Here is a 15,342-nt window from a genome sequence, read left to right on the forward strand (position 1 = left end):
GTGACAAAAAACATCTAAAATACGGTGTTTGCTTTTTTCTTTAATTTCTATTTCAACAAACTCTCCCCTCCAATTTTCTAAAATGTGTTATCAAAAATCTCCAGTGTATTACATAATCCTGTTACAAATGAAGTTCCTTGCTCTTCTATTAAATGTATTTATTCAGCCAGTTGATCACAGCCTTTTTTCCTTCCTCAATGTAAGGCTTATCTTGAGGATTGATATCTTCTCTTCTGCAACGTACAAAACCATGAGTTTGTCCAGGATAAATTTTAACTTCAAAATCGACTTAACAATTTTTCTTTAGCTTCTGCTCCAGCAGGGTGACCTGTAATATAGAGCACAGTAGTAGTTATATCAATATAGCCATATTCCATGCTGCCAGTCCTCAGTTTATGCACAGTTCAACTCCCTAATTTATCATTCATGCTATACACTAATAACCAAGCTCCATATGGGCAAAACAAAAAGTAAAATCATGTAAAGAAAAACCACCTTTGTAGTAAGGGTCTAGAAAATTTGTTAGAATATAAAGGCAGGTCCAACAGTCTGCAAAGATATGGCTATAACAAAAGTATCATCTCCTACATGTGAAATATATGACAATGCTAAATACACTACAACTGAACAAAAAGGTTCTAACAGACACCTACGGATGCAATTCGACACATCCTACACAGATTAGGATCAACAGAAAACAAAGTCATACAGCAAAGGATAGCTCCCAGAGCAGAGTACTCCAAAACAGCAATGGCATTTTGATAAAACTTTGTTACCTGGGTTACTAGCCGTACTTTTACAAAAGAAATAGACTTAAGAAAAAAAAAATCTAGTTTTCATTCTTTGCCTAGGTTACCTTAGCCCTTCTATGTCTAGCTCCACTTCTCTGCTTATTTTTTGACCTTCAAGCACTATTATGAGGCTGAGTTTTGACTCCCAATTCAGGATGGAAATATAAACATGCAGAAATGAAAGAAGATGGAGGTTATTAGCATACTTGATGAAGGGGAATGAAGTCATCTTTTTCAGCAAAAATGAAAAACGTAGGGTTCAGGAGATTGGATATATCATCAGAATCCTTGATTAGTCCTAGAAAACATTAAAGAAACAAAAGAACTCTTCAATTGAATTTTAAGGTGAAATCGAGATTCAAACACAGCACTCTCTTCTGCAGTGAAAAGTTTTCATGTCTCATGCAATATGTGGCCATAAATATTAGCTTTACTTTCAAGCTACTGTAACCATGGCTCCTAGAAGAATATCCTCCTAGATGAAAACTCTATTTAAGCCAGTTTCTTAAGATGCAAACTGAATATCTGAATTAATAAGACTTGAAAGATGCCTTCTGTGCATACAAGCTTGAGTTCTTTTGAACTGACTGGGAAAGTCAATGCTTTAGTTAAGTAGACCAAAATTTACATTCTGAGAATGTTAGCAAAGGGCAGCTTAGCTATCCCAGCTTCTTGAGCAGAGCATAAAAGGAAAGCTGGTGTTAAAATAACCACAATCTAACTTTACAGAGTAGCTAGATCAAAAATAACACTCTCTGCTCCTGGGTGAAGTTCTAGCTCTGCAGCATGCATGGTAGTAAACAGGAAAAGTGAGCTAAATTGGGAAAGTGACCGAAGGACAACGTATCTGTCTGTCCTGAAATAAAGACATGGCCGCTATGTCTTTCCATTCTGAAACTAGGAACAAATATCCTCACCACCATCTCCTTTGCATAATATCCTTCCTACTCTCCTGAAAACAGAATAGAATAGAATAGAATAGAATAGAATAGAATAGAATAGAATAGAATAGAATATTTCAGTGGGAAGGGACCTACAACGATCATCTAGTCCAACTGCCTGACCAATTCAGGGCTGGCCAAAAGTTAAAGCATGTTATTAAGGGCATTGTCCAAATGCCTCTTAAACACCGACAGGCTTGGGGCATCGACCACCTCTCTAGGAAGCCTCTTCCAGTGTTTGACCACCCTCTCGGTAAAGAAATGCTTCCCAGTTTAAACCTCCCCTGCGCAGCTTTGAACCATTCCCATGCAAAATACCTCTTTTCATCAGCTGACAGCCTGATTTGAGGAAATAATGCTAGATCGAGTAAGCTACACAATATACATACGCATGTGTACCTGCTTGTATTACATCCTTTTATTTACCTTCCATAGAGAGATACACCAATCTTCAGTTTGGGGTATGTCATCATCAGGTGACGTACAGCAATACCACCCCAGCAAAAACCAATGACCCCAAATTTCTTTGCACCACACTGTTCCTTTAGATATTTCAGGACAGTATCAGCTTCTCTGGAACATATAAGCAAATGCAAATTAAGCACCCATAGTAAAACCAGTATCTGAAAATATGAAAAGAAAATGTAGAGATGCATATAAGTGTCCTCATATCAAGCTGCTACTACATTTTCTTTCATATACTTTAAATAAATCATTATTTCAGACAAATATTAGGGGTTGCTAGTCTGAAATCATCAGAAAGAGAAAAAAAAGAAATGAATGGAATTAAATAACCTACATTGAAGGAAACCTAAAGGGATGGAAAGTAGATGATTGATTAAACACCTACCTAAGAGTTAAAAAAGCTTGAAGTTCTCTGAGAAGCTGGATGAATTTTTGCTTTGTAAATCTAGACAGAAAAAGTAATAGAAACCTCTCTAGAGAATACTATTCATTAGACAGTCAAAATGCTGACAATAACTGTAAGTTAGTGTCTGAGATATTTGCTGCAGGAAAGTCAATGTAACAAACATGGTAGATGTTTTCAGAATTTCCAATGTAGCTTGAAATACACCTTGCCCACATGCTGTATTCTGAAAACACCTATTTACCCCTGAAGCAGGTGTCATCATGCAGAGGCAGTAAAAAGGAAGTATTGGTGGGAGAGAGGTAGCAGTTAAGTCTTTTATATCACCTCAAGACTATATTTTCAGCTCCAGTTCCTTGCCCCCTGGGGCACGCAAGCTATATATGCCGTCAATACATCAGCCTCGCAAATACCACGTTATTCGCCAACGCACAAACACACACAGAAGCAAATTAAGTGCCAAAAAATTCTTTCTTCGCTGGAGCTGACACTTGAAACATGTGAATCGCCTTTAAGAAATGTCAGGCAGAGCCCAACCCTTCCTTCCCATTGCAGCAGAGAGGGGACAGATTCCAAACTAAAAAGTTTCCACAACAACTGACCCCTCTGAGACAGGAGGTCTCTGGAAATGATTCAGTTATGTCTCCCATAACCTTCCCAACAAATACCTAAGCCCAGCAACCTTCAACATAGCTACTCCCAACAGTCCAAGAAAGATATTTGCTCTCCCAGGAAGTGAATTAGTTTGGTCCCTAATTAGTCTGACCCCTTCTCAGTGTTGTCTTGCCAACAGCTTCCTTCTGTGTTACGCAGGCAGCAGAGTACCTCTGCTAGTGACAGGTCTTTGCTGATAAATGCTTGGGCAGTGTTGCACATGGGAGGGGAAGACATGATCTCTTTGGGGGCAGGACTAAAACAACGGGAGACTTCACTTGCTAACATCAGCAAGTTAAAATTAACCAACAGCTTAAATTCAAAGCTAACTGGAAGCCGGCAGGCCACAAATGACTGCCTGAGCTGTCTTCCTCAAGAACTGCTTCACGTGTGAAGCACTAGCTTCTGTTTCTCAGTGGTCCCTATGCACACTTCTTCACTGAGGACATGAGGGTCATTTATCATACAAAGAGCCAAATGGCTGCAGGGCACCACCCCTACAACAGGATTTAGAGGCCAGAAGATTCTAGTCCAAGTTACAGAGAAGAAAACATCTTTGCTTGGCAAAGGACCTTGGCATCCTGTAGCAGCCTGAGTTCAACAGCCCAGGAACATACCTGGTCTACAAACAGTAGCAAAACCCTTTCAATGAAGAGCAGCAGTTGGTACTTGCCTATTATTTCAGCTGTTCCAGCTGTCATTCTTCCCCCCCCCCTCCAAATGTTTCGTCTTGTTTGGTTTTGAGTCAAATTTGGGAAACTGTCTGCCAGTGTCCCTTCTATCACTCTGTCTAGGACACATGCAATAACAAAAGAATCCCCAGGTGTTACCAGCATGCTGAAGAAATCAGTCCTATTTCTCTCCAGAAGTGTTGTGTTTCTGCTGTGAGGATACATGATAATTTGGACCACATGCCTTTGAGGCAGAGGAAGAAGCCCTTAAGCTCCCTGTTAGATTCTCTCAGGAAAGAGCAAAACACGAGGTGCTCCAAACACTGCTATAGTTCAGGAAAATCTGTTTCAAAATCTGCAAGAGAAATTTAAAACAGATATTACAGACTCCATTACCAGAAGGAAATAATGAGTTAAGGAAACCAAAGGACATTCTGATATAACTGGGCTGATGTGCATCCAGGAAACCCGAGAGATCACGAAAACACCAACACTGCTGAATACAACACAGCTATCAGTCAGCTAGCCTAAAATGCAGGAAAAGGGATGCAGTTACACCAACAGCTGGACAGAACTGGAACCAACACAGTTTCTTCAGCAGTGGTGCCAGGATAACATCTTTGGGAGCTAATGAAGATGTCCTTAATCCCACTAACTACAACAGCATGTAAGCGCAGGCTTGTACCTTTCCCTTGGCCTTTGCTAAGCCGAGTTTGACTCTCACGTTGTAGCAGCAAACAGATCTATTCTCCCACAGCTACGCAGCTGTGCAATATAACTAAGGCAGTTAGCAGAGGACTAGCTAGCAGAGGACTCTTGTCTCATGTTGTCCAAAGTTAGCAGTTTTTTTCAAGGCAGCCAAACACACCATGAGTTCAAATCACAGCAAATTTGGTCTTAAAAATTCTTCACAGTGAAAAGAAGAGGCTGCCTGCCAAATCTGTGTTCAGGGCCCTGAACACATCCACTCCTCCCTCCTCCAGGGGTTTGCTGCCAGGACCCAGGGTCAACCTAGAGATAGGGCAGGTGGGGGCTGCTCCGTTCCCTCTAGTGACCACGGGGAGAGGCTCCCAGACAGTGCTGTGGGGCAGCCTCAGCAAGGGCTGACAATCCCGGTCTCCATGGGAGTTGCTGTTAAGCTGCTTTGAGCCTTGCTTGAGCTCCAGCTCCTGCTCCGTCGCAGCCATGCCTGTGCCTGGCCATGGGCCCTGTTGATCCAGACCCCTGTCCAGATCATGGACCCACAGACTGACTTCCCGGCTTGGCCTCGGCCCTGCCACACGACTACAGACCTGCCTAGTGATCACTGGACTGTATCTGATACTGGTTAATGTCTCTGGACCTGCCCTTGACCCCAACTTCCTCATTCCCAGCTTGACCTCAGACCTGCCTCAGTTGACCCCGGCTGCCATCCTGGTGCCTGCCCTGCCCATCCTTCTGGAGTACCGTGGGACGGGGCCCTGGCACTGCCAGCTGATACTCCTCTTGGCTCCCAGCACCCTGTCCCCTAGCGAGCCACCAGCCCTCACCGCGCCCTGACAACAGATGATCCAGCCATCAGCTGCCTGGGGCCAGTTACACCATGCTGGGCAAGTACGATGGCGCAATCAAAAACTCTTTTCTTCCTTCCATGCAACATCTTAAAGTATCAGTGCATTACATTCAGTGAGACTCAAGATGAGAATTATGCTTTCTCACTGCTTGTGTCCCTGGTCATTTTTAAACCATGCTTTTTGAGGCAGAGGAAGCAATTAGCAGTCTTTGATACCAACATCAGATGACAAAACTCTTCACTAAGCCACTGCTGGGAGAGTTGTCCTTGAACTCTGTTCAAGGCAAAATAAAAGGTCACTCATTCCATCCACTTCTAAGGAGTCATTAAAAAAGGCCACCTTCACTGGTAGATTAGTTGCATCCAATTTCAAAGAAATAAAAAAAGGGGAGGGGATGGGCAACATCTGACAGCAGCAGGCAATGTGATATCCAGCTCCCTAACATCTTACTTGTTTATTTTCCTGGCATCTCGAGTTTTCAGCCAATCATTGAACTTGGACCAGTCATCAGAAGGCTTCCAAGCTTCTCCTCCTGCAAAAAAGTCTGGGCAGATGGCTCTGCACACACAGACACACACACACAAAAATCAAAATTGAATGAATTAATCAAACACTAAGATTTTTTTTGGCCCTTCATAGCATGGACAGTTTCTATCCAAGCATAATTTTGATTTCTTTTTCCTGAGAAAGTGATGTTTTTAAACATTATTGTTAACTATTCTACAGAAATGCCTATAAGCTTTAGAAAATATTTATAGGTATCTATATAGGCTTTTTTCAATGACTAAACAACATAATACAATTTGTGATACAAATCTGGAAAATATAAACATTTTATCCCTAGTATTTTAACTGTTTTGAGTACATAATTTGAAACTACACACAATAAAAACAATAGACTATCTTGTAAAGGATGATCAAACTAGGTTCTGATTACAACAATTTTAGATTTTGCATACAACATAATACCATTTAACATAAATCCATTACTAATGGGTTCCATTTAAACAAAGACAATTACATAAAATAGTTATTTACTACAGAGCACATCATGAGGCTTACTTATGAGCTAGGGAAAAAAAAAAACAAAACTGATGGACTGAGGTCAGCAAAGAACAAGTGAAGGGAAAACGCACGGGAAGAAAGGGAGGAGTGTTTTACCACAGACACCATTTGGTGGCTGGAAAAAGGGAAGTACAGTAAGACTCCACTCAGTACTAAAGAGTTCCTGCGTCATGGGAGTGTCCAAACCCTGGCTCAGGATGACCTCTGCTGAAATGTGCTGCAGCAGAGTTGTGATGGTGCAGACTGCCCCGATCCAATGTCGGGGGAGGTTTCGATATGATCCCAAGAGCGAGATTAAGACACAAACGAGGTCAAATGCCGTATGTCCTAAACAACTTTTATTATCAAAAGTAAAACTTAGTAGCGATAGGATAGATCAGAACAAAGACAGAAATCAAGCAAGCATTCGGGATAGAGTTGCAAGAATAGTCACCACCACGGATCCGCGGCGCCTCGGGAGTCCAACTCTCTCGGTGTTTCGGTGGTGGGCAGTCGCGGCGGGGTCAGCGGTGGGCGATCACGATCCCCCCGGGGGTCGTCTTGTCAGTCCCCTTCATTCCTGTTCGAGCACTGCAGTTTCCATGGCAACGGCACGTTGCCACATTCCTAGACAACACGGAGTCTTGCTCAGAGCGCATCCCCTGCAAACCGGAGGCCTCCGTGGCCTTGCAGCTGCTCTTATCTTTGAGGCAGATGTTTTATAGTTCAGTGTCTCACGCTTTGCAGCGGCTCTTCTTAGATAAGCAATCCTTGAGACAAATGTTAGCGTTCTTTGAAGTACAAATGTTTCACGCCCTCACACCACCCCGTGGCTCAAAGATTGCTTCAGGACTCATGGTGGTTTTGAGAAAAGATAGTTATGTAGAAAAGGCCAGAAAAGAGCATTTCAGAGCGTTTCATACAATCTGCACTATTTACGGCGTAGTTTGCCGTACAGCGCAAATTTGACACCGTCAGGTGAAACAGTAGCCACAAATCGCATATTGGTACAACACGTTGAATTAATTGTATAAAACACGGAATAACACATGGTAAAAACAACATGGCAAAACTACATTACAAATAAAATAAAACTTGCTTAACCCATGGGCCGCTTGGGAGCCAGGAGAAGGGATCAAATTCCCAACCCTTCCAGGTTTGAAGAGCTACACGGGCCAGTTTTTGTATTCCTGCGGTAATGTTTGACAATTTTGCCACTATCATCAATTTTTAAACAACAATTGGAGTCATTAAGTTTACCACAAATGCCCCCTTCCTCGGCTAGCAGGTAATCGAGAACCATACGATGTTGGAATATCGCTGTTCGCATTTGGGTGGCCTGGTCTGCTAATACATCCAGGGCATGGGCCGCCTCGTTAGTAATAGTCTCTAGAAAGGCTTGCAACCGAATAATACAATTTAAATTATAGATAGGTTCTCGAGCACCGCTAACCCACTCGTTGGAGTTCCAGGTAGCAGGCCCATAATGCTGTATGATACGTTGAGGGGTCCACTCGTCTTTGTCCCAGGTTTGACCACTTCCACCCGTTATAGAGGTATCAATGGATCACCGATATCAGTTGTGATCATCATATAACTTAGCACCCAATCCATCACCTCTGTTCTCCAGGAGTAAAAAGAGTAAGGGGAGAATTAGCCCCACATAACACATCCCACTCCAATTTTTGGGCAATCGCTTGTATGTGTGATGTCCACAGATCCGATAATGATCTTTCAGTGCCCAGGTACCATTTTCAAACAGACCTGTGGGGGTTTGTGGTAATTGGAAATATGTGGTATCACCTGCTTCGAGTGGGTGGTTTAATGGTAGGGGTACGTTGTTGCCAGGTATCTTGTAAATGGAACAGGACCAAGCACTGGTATCATTACTCCCAGAAAATTTTCAGTAACACCGGTAACGTTTTTCATGCGATTGATAGGAGACCAATAGGAAGGAAATATTTTCCAGTGCCCGGTCCCATTCACCCAGACCCATCCCAGCTCACGAGGTACAAAAGATTCATTATTGTAGTTAAACATTGTCTTACAGCCCTCAATGAAGCAATGGTTTCCATATGTATAGGTCCAATTACATTTGCTATTTCCTACAAAAACAAACACCACCCTTCTGTGTTCGATTTACACAATATTCACCCTGGGTCGGGTATTGTGCCGTCCAGGGCTGTGTGTCCTCACTCCAATAGGAATCATTTTTGATCTCACTGTAGTTATTTACTAACCATTTAGGAGAAAGGGGGATGGAGGTCCATGGCCATCTTTCTAGACCAAATGGCCCTCCACATACCCAACAATGTATTGGGTAAGATTAAAGGTATCAGCTACTTGTTGACCTAAAACAATAAATTAATTTTGCCATGACAAGTCAGAAAGGAGAGAGCAGGAACTTCCCCAGATACTAAAGACGGTGATAATGGTCAACCAAAACATCATTTACAATGGTATAACAGACACCCTACGAATATTAACAAAGAAATCACCGACAGAACCACGCAGGCAATCAGCAGCTTCATGTATTCCTTCTAGCTGGCTTCGGAGTCTCCACCTGGAAAAGAAAAGAAAGCAACTCGGTTCGTTTTAAGGAACCGGAGGCAGGTTGTTGTTAGAAAGATGGAATAATCCACCTCGTGTTAATCTTATGTTCTTTCCCGTGAGCATCTTTTGTTTTGATAGCTGAAATTTGAGCTCCAGTATCTACCAAAAATGTGACCGGGACGTGTTTCGGCCCCACAAGGCCTGTAATTAGTAAATCACCTCAGCCATTTTCGGTGAGCCATCTGATATATACCCAACCTTCGCCCCCCTGCTCACCATCGGAGGGCAAAGGATCTAGTTTCTCACCGAATATTGGGGGACATCCGTCTCTGATAAATCAATTAAAGAGGGTGCACTCGGGGTGGTGTTTTTAGAACTCGTCTCTTTATCTGCCGATTTATCGGGCCATTCTGACACCAGTTTTTCTAACTTGTCAGTTGGCAATCCATCCATTAAGTCACGCGGGATCCCCTTTTGCCATCCCTTTGACCACAGACTATTGCGCTTATTTGGGATGTCCCTCCCTCCGGGTGGTTTAGCAAGGGGTGTTCTTCTATCACCCCCAGGGCGCGGAACCATTTTTACTTTAGCTCGCCTCAGGCCTCTAGAGTCTTTTTTAGTGGCTGGAAGGTTAACAGGGCCATACTTGCGCCCGTAATTGATCAATTCTTGGGCTACCTCCCCCCAAGTCCACATCTTCCTATCCGGGGACCGGCAGTGCCGACCGGGTGTAAGTCCTTCTAAAGCAGCCGCAACTCTTTCGCCATGAGGCATTGCCTGTATTTTCCCCTGTAACTGTATACCAGTCGGCTTTAGGAAATCGGGGAGTCCCCTTATAAGGGGAGTCATGCGTTCAGGGTCTACTGGCATCATCATCAGGGACTCCTGCCTAGGCTCCAACTTCCGATCATACATCATCTGCAAGCAAGCTGCCTTATGCACACTTTCCACCAACTGATCAACAGTCCCTGTGATTGCGAGGGGATCCCCCCTCTCCAAGGGGTTCAACCCCCCCGCCCAATAGGCTGCCCGCTGGGTTAAAGACCAAGGGGCGTGGTAATTCCCGGTAGTTAAAAATACTCCCGGTCCCCAATACCCCTCCGCCTCCTTTTCACTTAACAAAATCTGATCCCCCCCAGATAACGAAACTCTCCACACATACTCCGTCTCCGACTCCCTAGGGGTTCGACCAAAATCCTTTTTTAACTTCGCCAACTCGGTTTTAACCAAGGGTCGCAACAAGGGCGGATCTAGTTTCTTTACTCTTTCTCTCGCTGCCTGCAAGTCATCAAAAGGATAACCAATTTCTGGTCTTGGGGATATTTCCTCTTGGGCAGTGCCCGCAAGGAGTTGCTCCTTAAGAGCAGTCTGCAGATGTTTCACCTGGTCTCTCTCTCCTTCAAGCTGTTCTTTTATTTCCTCCACTTGCCCCTGAAGGGACCGAACGAGGTTTTGGAGGGATTCAACAATTTGGGATTCCGCAACGCGACAACGTTCCCTCTCCTCTACAGCAGCGGCCAAACTGGCACCGAGAACAGCACAAACAATCGCTTTTCCTCTTCCTGATCTCACTCTCGCATCCTTTTGCAAAGCACTCGTTCGATCAACCACATTCTGCAAATTATACCAATTTCCCTGAGCCCAGTCCACTCCAGGTACAGAGGGTCGCGCATCGTGTTTTTCCAAAAACCCAAACAAAACTTCTCTCCCCAAAGGGGCAGTTTTAGTATCACTCATCTTATACAAAGCGGGGAAGCGGTCGTCTCAGGATGGCAGCACGTAAATTTCAAACACAAACCCGCCCCCCCTTTACTCTCCTGAGAGGTCTCACGTATTTACAAAACAAAGCGGGGAAGCGGTCGTCTCAGGAAGGCAGCACGCAAGTTTCAAACACAGACCCGCACCCCTTACTTTCCTGAGAGGTCTCACGTATTTGAAAACCAGTAAAAGCGGCACTCTCGTCTCAAGGGATCCTGTCCGTGACGCCAATTTAATGTCCCGATCCAATGTCGGGGGAGGTTTCGATATGATCCCAAGAGCGAGATTAAGACACAAACGAGGTCAAATGCCGTATGTCCTAAACAACTTTTATTATCAAAAGTAAAACTTAGTAGCGATAGGATAGATCAGAACAAAGACAGAAATCAAGCAAGCATTCGGGATAGAGTTGCAAGAATAGTCACCACCACGGATCCGCGGCACCTCAGGAGTCCAACTCTCTCGGTGTTTCGGCGGTGGGCGATTACTGCGGGGTCGTCGGCGGGCGACGCGCTTCAGGGTCGGCGGTGGGCGATCGCGATCCCCCCGGGGGTCGTCTTGTCAGTCCCCTTCATTCCTGTTCGAGCACTGCAGTTTCCATGGCAACGGCACGTTGCCACATTCCTAGACAACACGGAGTCTTGCTCAGCGCGCATCCCCTGCAAACCGGAGGCCTCCGTGGCCTTGCAGCTGCTCTTATCTTTGAGGCAGATGTTTTATAGTTCAGTGTCTCACGCTTTGCAGCGGCTCTTCTTAGATAAGCAATCCTTGAGACAAATGTTAGCGTTCTTTGAAGTACAAATGTTTCAGGCCCTCACACAGTCCCTCGCTAGTGGATAACAGAGTCTCTCATGCAGACAGAAACAAGCAGGAACTCTGGAGGCTGCCATCACTAGGTCACCCCAAGATGCTGCTGTGTGTTCTCCCAAGCCCAGCCCACAGGGAAGCAATGGGATCCCTGGGAAACTGCTATCATCTTTCACTTATTAAATACCTTTGGCTCTCTCCCTTCTCAGACACACCGTACGTATCTCAATGATCATGGTGAAATGATTGGATCAGTTTGGCTTAAAGCAGACCAAAGTATGTTGCAAGCATTTTTTTCTTTTTAACTGTGTTTGATCATTTCTGTGAAAAAAAAACAGTGACATCCACAGCATACTTGTGTTTGGAAAGGTATGGGCAAAATTGCACAGTCTTTGGATAAGCACCTGTCAGAAAGGCGACGTATTGCTTTGGAAGTGAACCTTCCCAAGCCCATGTAGAACAGGTTCTTCCCCACTCAAACTAGCCTGATAAGACACTACAGCCATCAGTCTTAATGTGGTCTCTGAAACACAGCTCTCATAGCTCCTCATCCCACACTGCACTAGGAAAAAATCCAGCTATTTATCTCTCAATAAACATTGGTGCACCAGTTCGGCAGCATCTTCAAGCAATCAGGGCAGACACACACGGCCTCTTTTCATTCAGACACTGCTGCCTGAAAACTCTCAGCTCTCCTCCTGCCTGGAGCAATGGAAACACCAGCCTTCTTCCCTTGACCTCTGCGGTATTAGCAGTACAGGTGGAGGGAGAGAAGGTATTATGAAAAGAAGTATGACATGGCATGAATCACAGGGAAAAATTACAGGAAGTAAGGTAGTGTGGAGAAATACCAATTCATGAAACACTGGGTACTTTTGACTGAGCAGAGTCTTACTGTAATAAGGAAGCACACTGTCATACTAATGATTTGCCAGTATCCTGCACAGCATGAAGTCTCATGTTGAGAATGACTGCATTTGGTCACAAGACAAACACACTTCCAATCGTGGAGCAGAATACGGGCTGTCAAGTCCTCAGGAAAGACAGTAGCAAGGAGTAGACCCATTCATTGTTCCAGTGTACCAGAAAACTCTAATCCTCACAAAGGTAGGATCTTTATCTCGCAGAGACATAGAACTCCTTTCAGCTCCACAGACAGATCTCAGCCACACAGCAACTGTCTGCTGACATCTGACTTCCTTCATGCTCCATAGGCTGAGAGCATTAAAGGCACCACCTCTCAAAACTAGACCACTACAGAATGAGGTGAAGGTTTGCTTTTTGGAACTGCAGGCCAGTCCCAACCCTATATGAAAGTTTGTAACATATACCGCAAATGGATTACCTTGCAGCATATCCAGTTACTGCAAGATGTTGCTGCATTTTGGAATTTAACTGCTGTAGGGCACCGAAAATTAGTGTGAAAGATTTGCAGGGGGGGAAGGGGGTTGTATTTAATACCCCATGTGTGCATATGAATCATTCATATGTACATATTCAATGTGCATATTCAATATCATATTCAAAATATGACATTGATTCATATTTCTGCTGATGACGATTTTTTTAAAATCCCATCATATAATTTAGCTTGAATGACCGTTTATTTTAAAGAGACTTCTAAAAACAGAATATACACTTCTGTTTCAGAACACACCATTTTTTAAAGCCATCTCACATTGCTGGGAAAATTATCAGAATCACTTCTTACTGCATTGTGTTTTCAATATTCTACACATTCTATGTGTGCAGCCACTTCTGTAAACAGCAAAGTATGAAGGAAGCACGCTGTACTCTGCAACATTTCACAGCAATGTTCTTTGTGGTTTTGTATTATGGAAATATATCACTCAAACTAGCGTGGTAATAGTTTCCTCTCATGTATGGGAATAACACATCTAACATAAGGCTATAAATCATAAAGAGTGAGATTTCTTGGAGAAGAAAAGATTTCTTACATGTATCCATTAGCCACAAGCATATCAGCCATGTATCTGGCATTTGGGAGTTGCATCCAAATATATCATGAATCACAATCAGCTTTGTCTGTGCTGGCGGGTGGTTTGCAAACATACGCCTTGATGTGCTCAACTTGTACTTCCTGCCCACAACCCTCATGGTCAAACCTGTCCCCAATATCACATGGGCAGGGCCTCGATTCATTAGCCATCTAGGAATCTGCAGGAAAGCAAAAGGACAAACAGTAATATCATTTATTTCCAGTAATAACTGTGATTATGGGTCATAATCTTCATGCAGTCCCCACTGTCCCCTCCAGACACCTAGTAATACCCACTTGATACTGCAAGTTTAGAAGTGAAAGCTCCAGGTGTTTATTGTAAGCAGGCTCTTGACAACAGCCCTCTCTGGTTTCCCTAAATACTCATGAATTCCAGGTCAGTCAGCACAACCCAGGAGTGCAGTAAGGCCAGAAGAAGGGCTTATGTCAGTCCACCACTCCTAGCTTTGTGCCTGGAGCAATCCAGCATGTGGTAACTACATTTCCATGTGATGTCCCCACACACTGTGATTCATAACTGTTTCTCTCATGTGGTCTTACAGCTCCTCCTGACAGGCTGGCACCTGGTAACCTCTTGTTGTTACTCCTGTGAGACCCCACTGTCAGCATGCTACTTTTCTGACTACTTTTTCACTTTAAGCTTTCATTGTGCACGTCCCCTTTCCTTTTCTCCATGGGGAATTCAAGGCTACTGCTGCTGCCGCCTACGTGCACTTTGCTGGTCCCTTGTATCCCCTGCTGCATACAGCCCTTTCTCAGGGAACCCATCATTAACTGGCATATCTAAAAGTTCTAATAAATCAACTCTGAGAAGGTAAATCAGCAGAGGGTTTTCTCTGAGTGTTCTCTGAGAGAACTGAGAGCGGTCAGAGGAATAGAGAGATATACACCAGTGTTGTGCATATAACATAGCCTCATACATCACAGATACGCAGCTTCCCTAGAGGTATACATTTTAAGGGACAAACTGGAACCTACTCCATTTCTCCTCAAGTGAAGAAAGGTTTCCGAAGAGTTTATGACCTAAGAGGTCTTCTCAGAAGAATCCCTCAAGCTGTTTCCCCCTCCACCGAGCAGCACGCAGTCATACACAGAGCCTTTTTTCTACCCTAGTCTGAGAAGCTGTTTAACCTAGCTCTGCCGCCACTCTTAACCGATCAAAATGTCACTGTTTGCTTATTAACAAGAGCTAGTCTCTCATCCCATGTAAATGCATGCACTGGAACAATATTCCTTGGTCTGTCTGGTCCCCTTACTAAAGTGAAATGCAGCATGCTGGCAATAAAAATCAAATGCACTCTTCAATGCGTAACTATTTTTTGTTAGGAATATATCTCAACCATTTATTCCCTTAGTTAGATTTTCTAACTAATTCAAACAATTAAAAAATAAGTGAAGTATAATACACTTCCAATACTCCCTCCCCTCTTCAATTTCTCTGCTACAAATGTGTGTAACATGGTAAATGGTATTAAAAACAAAACAAGAAAACACAGCGAACAACAAAACAAATTACTCTAAATCCAGCCTCTTCGCACCAGTTATGCTCTTTTCACAGACAACGTGCTTTGGGGTGACACATAGAGAGGTTCCCAGCACCAAGAACTGGCCCCTTTAAGGACATCTCCTAACAGTGCCTTTTGTGAACAAAGCTCATCTCCCGACCTTCTGCAATCAATCAC

The 15,342-nt window shown here is 43.8% G+C and overlaps 2 protein-coding genes and 1 pseudogene across 2 annotated transcripts in view; all 3 read right to left on the reverse strand.

Moving 5' to 3' along the window:
- Positions 1-20: 20 nt before the first annotated feature.
- On the reverse strand, positions 21-10,812 carry LOC142079764 (uncharacterized). The gene is made up of 5 exons (XM_075144511.1): positions 9,021-10,812; positions 5,929-6,036; positions 2,159-2,305; positions 998-1,089; positions 21-328 (listed from the first exon to the last, which is right to left on the reverse strand). The coding sequence occupies exon 1, from the start codon at positions 10,810-10,812 to the stop codon at positions 9,370-9,372; it is 1,443 nt and encodes a 480-aa protein (XP_075000612.1). The 3' UTR covers positions 21-328; positions 998-1,089; positions 2,159-2,305; positions 5,929-6,036; positions 9,021-9,369.
- On the reverse strand, positions 21-13,810 carry LOC142079014 (carboxymethylenebutenolidase homolog; annotated as a pseudogene).
- DAP (death associated protein) overlaps positions 366-15,342 on the reverse strand; it is a 305,538-nt gene continuing 290,561 nt past the window's right edge. Inside the window, exon 5 of the transcript XR_012672440.1 lies at positions 366-378. The gene's annotated coding sequence lies outside the window, so the exon portion shown is untranslated. The remainder of the gene's footprint in view (positions 379-15,342) is intronic.

The sequence above is a fragment of the Calonectris borealis genome, chromosome 2 (assembly GCF_964195595.1).
Source record: "Calonectris borealis chromosome 2, bCalBor7.hap1.2, whole genome shotgun sequence".
Lineage (NCBI taxonomy): Eukaryota > Metazoa > Chordata > Aves > Procellariiformes > Procellariidae > Calonectris > Calonectris borealis.

Coding starts and splice junctions, on each gene's coding strand:
- LOC142079764 (XM_075144511.1), bottom strand. CDS start 10,812: ATGAGTGATACTAAAACTGCCCCTTTGGGGAGAGAAGTTTTGTTTGGG.